Source organism: Bidens hawaiensis, unplaced genomic scaffold (assembly GCF_021521415.1).
Source record: "Bidens hawaiensis isolate Kalapana, Puna unplaced genomic scaffold, B.hawaiensis_p1.1 tig00000190_1, whole genome shotgun sequence".
Lineage (NCBI taxonomy): Eukaryota > Viridiplantae > Streptophyta > Magnoliopsida > Asterales > Asteraceae > Bidens > Bidens hawaiensis.
Window position 1 is genome coordinate 1,661,674 of NW_027491020.1, and position 8,962 is coordinate 1,670,635.

General features: G+C 37.3%; 2 protein-coding genes across 4 annotated transcripts; both read right to left on the reverse strand.

Annotated features, from left to right (window-relative positions):
• Positions 1–458: 458 nt before the first annotated feature.
• LOC143594645 (uncharacterized) lies at positions 459–3,010 on the reverse strand. 3 transcript variants are annotated; one of them, XM_077074014.1, is made up of 3 exons: positions 2,711–3,010; positions 1,550–2,160; positions 459–1,381 (listed from the first exon to the last, which is right to left on the reverse strand). In XM_077074014.1, exons 1-3 carry the CDS (start codon positions 2,877–2,879, stop codon positions 746–748), a joined length of 1,416 nt encoding a protein of 471 aa, XP_076930129.1. In that variant the 5' UTR covers positions 2,880–3,010; the 3' UTR covers positions 459–745. The 3 variants fall into 3 exon arrangements, with proteins under 3 accessions (XP_076930129.1, XP_076930086.1, XP_076930045.1); XM_077073971.1 differs by having other exon boundaries at positions 459–970; positions 1,001–2,160; XM_077073930.1 differs by having other exon boundaries at positions 459–2,160.
• Positions 3,011–4,420: 1,410 nt separating this feature from the next.
• On the reverse strand, positions 4,421–7,634 carry LOC143585098 (uncharacterized). The gene is made up of 2 exons (XM_077066988.1): positions 7,286–7,634; positions 4,421–4,515 (listed from the first exon to the last, which is right to left on the reverse strand). Exons 1-2 carry the CDS (start codon positions 7,632–7,634, stop codon positions 4,421–4,423), a joined length of 444 nt encoding a protein of 147 aa, XP_076923103.1.
• Between the last annotated feature and the right edge of the window lie 1,328 nt (positions 7,635–8,962).

Consider the following 8,962-nt stretch of genomic DNA (forward strand, 5'->3'; position numbering starts at 1 on the left):
CAAAAGCATCCTCAAAGTTCTAATTTAAAAGAAAAAGATGTCCGTGTCAATGAAGATCATGAAGATGCACATGTTGATGAAGATCGTCATGGTAAAAAAATTTGTTTTTAATTTTAAGGCCTTTTGTTTTTCATGTCCTAGGCCTTGTTTTTTTTTTGTATTCTCAGAGACGGCCTTGTAGACGATGGTGGTAGGTGGTGAACGGTGGTGGTGGAGAATGGTGGGTGGTGGTGATGGACTGTGGTGGCGGTCAACGGTGGTGGAGGTGGACGGTGGGTGAATAGTGGTGGCAGAGGGCGGTGGGTGGTGGTGGACAATAGGTGTTGGTAGGGTGTGAAGAAGTTTGAAGAAGTTGAATATTAGTTTATTTTTTAAAATCATAAAAGCACTCTTTAGGTCTTTAAAAAACAAAGTGTCTTTTAGATGCTTATGTCTGCGGGCGCAAATTACAAACCTTTAAAGCAAAGACAAACATAACCTAAGTTAAGTACACACGTAGATCAATCATGTAAACTTGACAATAACTTATTTCAACTAAAAACGCCATTACTGAAACAAGTCAATACAATACAGAAATCAAACTTGGAAATTAACACACAAACTCCTTCCAATACATTGGCATCATGCATAAGGGAAACCCAAGTTTCTCTGTATAAAGTTTTTGCCATCATGCATGCATGTTTTCTTGAAGTTGTTTTGAATCATGAAGTCTATGTGTGTTTCTTGATAGCATGCAAATTAGTTCTTATGGATGAGGAGGTAGGGGAGGGATATCTTTTGGAGGAAGTTTTGGCAGAGAAATAGGAGGGCAGGGTTTCTTATAAATTGGTGGAAGAGGTTTGTAAATGGGAACATGTGGTGGCAGGCTAATCGGAGAAGGTGGATTTACTAGCGGTGGCTTTGGTGTTGGTTTGTAGATTGGAACCGGAGGAGGCTTGAAAACTGGTGGCTTTGGCTTGTAAATTGGAATCTGTGGTGGATTTGGCTTGTAAATTGGAACTGGTGGAGGCTTGAAAACCGGTGGCTTTGGCTTTGGTTTGTAATATGGAACCGGAGGGGTCATGAAAACTGGTGGATTTGGCTTGTATGTTGGAACAGGTGTTGGTGGCTTCGGTTTTGGTTTTGGTTTGTATTCTGGGACTGGTGTTGGCTTAGAAACTGGTGGTTTCGGTTTGGGCTCACAGTTTGGTGGCTTGACGACTGGTGGCTTTGGCTTGACAATTGGTGGTTCTGGTTTGTAAACAGGTGGATTTGGTTTTGGCTCTGGCTTGTAAACAGGTGGCTTTGGTTTTGGCTCTGGCTTGTAAATAGGTGGCTTTGGCTCTGGCTTGTAAACAGGTGGCTTTGGCTTTGGCTCTGGCTTGTAAACAGGTGGCTTTGGCTTTGGTTCTGGCTTGTAAACTGGTGGCTTTGGCTTGTAAACAGGTGGATTTGGCTTTGGCTCTGGCTTGTAAACGGGTGGATTTGGCTTTGGCTCTGGCTTGTAATCGGGTGGATTTGGCGTTGGTTTCGGTTTGACAACTGGTGGCTTTGGTTTGGGCTTGTAAACAGGTGGCTCTGGCTTGACGACTGGTGGGTGGGGTTTAGGCTCTGGTGGCGTTTGGACTGGAGTTGGAGGAGGCTCAACAACAGGTGGTGTTGGTACCGGTGGGTTGGGTGTTGGGTTGTACACTGGAACAGGAGGAGGTTCAACAACCGGTGGGTCGTATACAGGCGGTGGAAAAAATTTCTGAAATGGTATTTTTGGTGGGAACGGAAAAGAAGGATACACCTTTGGTGGAAGTGGAAAATGGTGGCCAAAAAAATTGTCTTTTTTCGGCCAATGTGGCAGTTTCAGCTGGGGAGGGTACTTAAAAAATGGCCACAAGAATGCAGAAGTGCAAACAGCTGATGAAAACTTTAGTTTTCCTGTTGGCCCAAATGTGTGCTTTTGGTCTGACTTTGACAAAAACATAATCTTTAAAGTACCATCAGGATCAACTGCACAAGGTTCATTTGCTGCATTGTGAAGTTTTATGTAACATTCTTCTGCCAGCTTTCCATCTTTCAACATCTCTTGTGGTAAAGAAATTTTAAAATTTCCTTCTCCGTTTAGTTCCCCAACACCTCTTGTTTTCAACATCCCGTTTGCGAGTTTGCACTCGACTGTTGCTTTAAGCCCTGAACAAAATACATACATTCTCCGCCTTAAATGTGTATAAATAAGGAAAATGAAGAAAACATCCATTTTGATTGAGGATATTAAGAAAAATTAACTTCGCTTTTTGGTATTACAAAAATAGCCATTTTACTTTTTTTTTATCTTCAATTTCCAATAATCTCCACCAATCACAGGAGGACACACGTTAACAATCACTCAATAACGGATTAGATCCTCGATTAAAATCTATTGAGTTGGAGAGAAATCTTCCGCGGCATGTTTTAACTTAGAAAAAAATCAATTTTGTTTGTTTAGTTTGTGATAATTTGTGAGGTCTATGGTGCAGGAGATCTAATATGATGCACCATACATGGATCTGACGCTCTAGGATAACTTTAATGATCGAATTTATTACGTCATTTTGAAAGCTTCATCGCTAGATTGAACTTGTCACACTCTGGTTAATTGGTAATTTTAAAAGTCAAAGCTATTTTGTAAATTTTCCAAGTTAAAATTAAATAAATATTTTATAATTTTATCATGCAAGTATCATATATCATACAATGTTACCTGATAAAGCATGGCTGCTCTTAATATTATTCTCCTTACAATCACCACATTCTCCAATCCCAACTACCTCAACAACTTTGTCATCACCATGACACAAACTGCTACAAAACAACAAAATCAGCAAGATTCCCAAAAGGGTTTCATGCCGACAGACCGAATAAACCTGCATCGAGACTGATATATTTATAAGCAAGTTTCTAAATAACACTCGCTCATTTTTGGTAGCTTGATCATTTTACTACTACGTTGTTTATATACTATAACATGGGAGCTTATGATCAGTTATGACACTTGCCTATAGAAGCTGCTCGCCGACTATGAACAAGATCACATGACGGTAAGGACCCGCATTTAATGAGAGTTAATGATGTAGAAAATAAATAAATAAAAAAACAATGGGTTGCTAGGTTCAATTATCTTTCATTGATTGTGCTCTCAGCTGCATTGTATACTTGGCTAGCATGTAAATAAGTAAGTCTGACATCTATATGACCTACTCACTAAATGCTGTTCCATTCATGATTAATACCTTCATTTCTTGGTGCTTCCTAAAAGATGATGGAGATAGTTACAGACTTACAGGTTGATGTTATTTCAAAAACTTAATTTGATAAGCTCTTTTGAAATCTTTTCAACTTATGAGCGGAAGTGAACAACCTTATAATCAAATGCACATAATTCCAAAAAGATCGATTCTATAAACCAGCGTGCATGAACAGGGTGCGGTAATTTAAAATCAAAGTTTTAACAACCATTACCTTGCATGTTTTGTTTAAGTTATTCAACACTTATGACAGTTGATTAGCAACCACAGATAATAAAGGGATAATGACCAAAATGTCCATTTGACCAACCAAATCCCAAAATGTCCACCCTAAAACTCTTCGACCCATTCTTTATAATCATTACTCGGCAAGAATTTTAACCAGCCAGATTATGCCTCGCATCATAAAATCATCAGGTCGATAATGTGTTTTTTTGATTGCTGGAGCCAATTGGATTTTTATGTGTTCGATGAGATTATTTTGGCTTCTGACGAGATTTGTTTTGGTGTTCGACAAGATTATTTTGACGAGATTTGTTTTGGTGTCCAACGTGAATATTTTGGCTTCCAACGAGATTTTTTGGACAAGTGGTTGAGTTTGGTTAGTTAAAAATCCTGTCGAGTAATGATTAAAAAGTGATCGGTTCGATGAGTTTTAGGGTGGACATTTTGAGAATTAGTTGGTTAAATAAACATTTTGTCGACATTTACTGCTCAAAATGGACATTTTGGTCATTTTACTATAATAAACTCTATATAGTATCCATCAGGTCTTTATAGCTTCGGTTCGAAATCATCACTCATCAGGATCATTCTTTTATAATCTTGTTACAGCCTCAAGAGCCATACTTCAGTAATGGTGAATATGCTGTTATTCATGAGCACGGCAACCTTTAAAAAATATTATTGGGGCCAGCTAGACATTGTTGTATCAAACAGTTGGAAGATAATAGATTAAAATGATGCATTAAAGTGATACAGATATCTCATTTACTCAATGCAGCCCACGTTTAGATTCAATAACCTGTTTTTATACCGTATTGGGTCGGGCTCATAATCGGTTTCTAAAATACAACTTTAATTCAAAAAGTAATCCATAACTATATAATTCCATAACTAAAAATCAATTTCCAATAAAGTTGTTTTTAAATAAAAGTTTATGGCATTCAACTATTGAACGCATCAAGTTCACGATCGCTCAAAAGATGAAATTCACTATCATTGTCATCCTCGTCAATAAGAACATAACGATTTTCATTTCCTATGATATTAAATAAGAAGTTTTTTAGTTACCAATAATCATAATATACTAAAACCGAGTGAGTTAAATCGGAAAGCCTAATGTTATAACAGGGAGTTTAAAAATTAAAACACAAAATTGGACATGGGTATAAACAGGTTCATTGGTATGCAACAGTAATACTGGATTTTCAGGCGGTTCGAAAAATATACCGGCACCCTAATTAGACTTGAATCTATCGTATCGGTGATATCTCCGGTAGTCTGTACGAAGGTTACCCGGCTGGCTTTTTAAACATGGAAATGAACTGTATAATTTCAAAAACTTAATTAGACAAACTGTATAATTTCAAGAACTTAATTAGACAAACTTATTCGTGTGCATGACATTTTTTCTACTATTATTTCTAAAATGTGTCATAATTGAAATATTTCAAACAACATTTAATGTAATGGTCTGTAGCAAATTAAAGGCATTGTTTTCCAATGTAAAGGACCCGTAAAAAATATATCATTTTATGTATCAATGGTTATCTGGAATGAATACTCGCCACTAGTACAACAGTTACCCGACTAAAGTCACGTCACGCTTCCGCCGCATCATGCGGTTTCCTGTTATTATATATATAGGGGAGGGTTATCATAAAAATAAGTAGTTTCCTACAAAGACTTAGAATAAATCATAGTCATTGGATCATGTTAATCAATGGTTGAGATTTAAAATTAGCAAAAACCGACATAGTTTCCTAGAATTACTCTTTCACCATTATAACCGACATAGTTTGTTAGAATTGTTTTTTCACCATAAGTTGTAATGCCACATGTCAAAATTATATTGGTTCTTATCAATTTTAGGAAACTCCTTATTTTTATTTGAACCATTATATATATATATATATACTAGCTTTTAGCCCACCGGTTTATGTAGATTTTTATTTTATTTTAAATATATAATTTTTGGTTATGATGTGTTTAGGTTTCAACTTAAAGATACCATTTTTTGACTATACAACTCGTATAGGGCTATATGGGTCGTATAGGCCTATACGGGCTGTATATACAAATTTTCGCACACACATTTTTTGTAACCATATATTTATGTGAATTATGACTTTTAAATCTTATATTTATGAAGCCATCATCTAGACTTGCACCATATTTTTTAGCAATTTTAGTCGCTCTTCTTTTCGACCATTTCATGTTTTGTTTCACTTATATAGAATTATGTTTTATACTGAAAGGTCGAATAATATAATAAAATAAAATGTCTATTAAAATTTACATAACATACTTGGCTAAGTAATTTGTAGTTGTACCCTGAGAACCTTCGCTTAAGATTATATTATGTTACACCTTATAATATGTCCATACACAATAATCAATCAATGATTAAGCACACAACAAAACATTTGGCCAAAACAACATACCGATAAACATCTGGTCCACATACATAGAAATAAGTTTTCTATATGGTCGTATAGCCTATACGGCCCGTATAGAGGTTTTATGGTGTACCAGGTGACTCGTGACCGTATAGACTTATACGAGCCGTATAGACATGTCCAATCAAGGGTGATGTATGAGAATCACATCTCTTTAAAAACAACAGTTATGTTCATATAAAAGGCAAGCAAACCAACCGTAGCGTTGATTAAAAGTTGTAACTTTTACTTAAAATTAAAAATTTAAGATTGGTGTAGTGGGTTGACGCCCCACTACACAGCACCATTATAACACCAATTACTCCATTTCAAGAGTGGCGCCAATGGCTTAAGCCCCCTTCCGGCACTAAGGGATTAACCCGCGGGAGGGCTCCTTTGGGTGGGGCGACAACCTTTTCCAACCAATCAAACTTCTTCGCTCACATTTTTTATTCATTTAGAAAAAGATTAAATAATAATTGTGTTTTGAGTGAAAAGTTAGTGAAAGCCTTCATGCCTATACGATAGGCTGTTTTTTACCTTTTAGTTAAACCATTACACATAGTCTAAAATAAAATTAACACTGCAATTAGTTATTGTACCGAATACCAACCTAAACACATGATCAATGGGAAACTATAGAGGTAAATAAAAAGCAAAAATACTGCAAATACTAAATGTAAAAAAAAAAAAAGGATGAAGTCATGAAGGTATCAATATTAATTGCAATTTTGAATAAATAGAAAAAAAAAAGACATTACATTTGCTACTTTGTTTTAACTATAAAAATACAACATGCACGCCTGATTACAACAACTTAAACAACGAATAACAAATTCTCAAATGGCTAAAGCTGACCTGAAAGAGCAGAGAATAACATAAAGGCTAGCCTTAGCATTATTAATTTAAGTTTGATTACACATTATCCTTGCATCTCGTTGAAAGGTGGTTCCTTTACATGATATATATACCGTTAAAACAGGAATCACTTAGCCTAAGGTAGTGGGGCTTGGTTGAGCCATAAGTGATCCAATATATTTGCGCCACGTAGGCGTTGATGTGGCACAGGAGCAAGCCCCTCAACCAAGCCCCAGAGGGTGTAGTGGTCCAGGTGATCAGGGGTTTGATGCAGTTTTTTATTTATTTAATTATTTTAAATAATACATTAATAATGATATAAAACATTACATTAATAATAATATAAAACATTACGTTGATACTAGTCTAATACAAGATTATCGGGTCTTCTATCCCACAAATGCTCGACCAACTCATGCCGAACGTTGCCGTGTAACTCACCGCTCTTGATGATATTTATGTTGTCGAGTCGTTGTTCATTGGTGATCGTCGATTCTTGTCTTGGAATATCACCTTGGTAGTTTTGACAAATAGCTTGACCCTCGTCTTCTAGTATCATGTTATGTAGGATTATACACGTGATGACGACTTCCGTTATCTTCTCCCTTGTCCAAAATCTTAATGGATTCGCCAACTTTGCCCATCTTTTCTTTAGGACTCCAAACACCCTTTCAATATCTTTCCTTGCCGATTCTTGTTTCCTCGTGAAGTACTTTCGCTTGTCAGAAACTGGAGACGCGTAAGCTTGAACAAGTATCCTCCATTCGTTGTAAATACCATCAACGAGGTAGTACCCGTACTTGAAAATGTTCTCAATTTGCAAAAAAAGCTTGAGGGGGTTCAACCCCGTCGATAAGGTCATCGATTATCGGTGACTGATCGATAACATTGAGGTCATTATTAGACCCGGCAACCCCAAAGAACGCATGCCAAAACCAAAGATCCTGTCACGCCACCGCCTCAAGTACAATAGTAGGGCCGGGGTGATCACCTCGATGGAATTGACCTCGCCAAGCAGTGAGACATATAGCCCAACCAACATGCATACAATCAAGGCTACCGAGCATCCCGGGGAAACCATGCTTTTCACCGTGCACCTCGTATATGCGTTGGATATCATACATTGTTGGTCTACGTAAGTATCCCCGCTTGTATAGCGATATGACCCCTAAATATAATTATTAAAGTTATATAAGTTATGTAAATATTTAAAAATATATAAACAAACATAAAAAAATTATATACCTCTACAAAAGTGGTTAAGCGCATCGCGTCCAGTCTTTTTAGCCATTTGTAGATACTCATCCAACATGTCTGATCCAACACCATACGCTAGTTGCCGAAGAGCGGCGGTAATTTTTTGAGTAGCTGTGAACCCGGGCTTACCTCTAGCGTCATCCTTTGTTGAAAATACTCAAAGTGCTTCGGCAAGTCATTTGCTAGACGCATGAATAATCGTCTAGTTATTCGAAAACGGGTTCTAAAACTATCCTCACCATATGTGGGATTGGGACTAAAATAGTGACGTATCAAAGTTTCGTTAGCGGTCTTTCGATCACGAATACGCGGTTTCCGAAACAATGGGGCTTAGGGGCGATTTTGATCTCTCAAAAAGCTTATCGTCGTTTGAACCGCTTGACAAATGAGTTCGTCTTCTTCGGTAGAATAGAAAGACGATGACGACGATGCCATTTATAAATATGGAGATAAATAGAAGTTTTGATAGAGAGAATGTGTGGTCTGAGTTTTTATAGAAAGTGTGGATTTGTATTTATAGGTAAACAAAAAAAATTAAATATATTTGACTGGCCAACGGATAGATTGACCAGCCAACGAGTCTCCAACGGCTATTTCTCCTGCGGTCACAGTCACGCCGGACCACCGCGCCCCGGCTCACCTGAGAGGTGTAGCGGTGTCCGCGAGCCACGTAGGTGACCGCGCCCCCGCTCATCCCTCACTTCCCTCAGCCTTATCATGAGAAGGAAACAATAGAAGGGGTTGGTGTGTATCAATGCGCCAAGATCTTCTCACACATTCAAATGGTTTTGGTCAGGTATCGTCATCTTTGGCACCAACAAAAAAACGACAAAACACTACATGGATACTGAAATTAAACCAAAATTAATTATAATTAATAGCATAAACATATACCTGCAATAATATTCTGGGTGGGTTTCTTCCCTTACATCA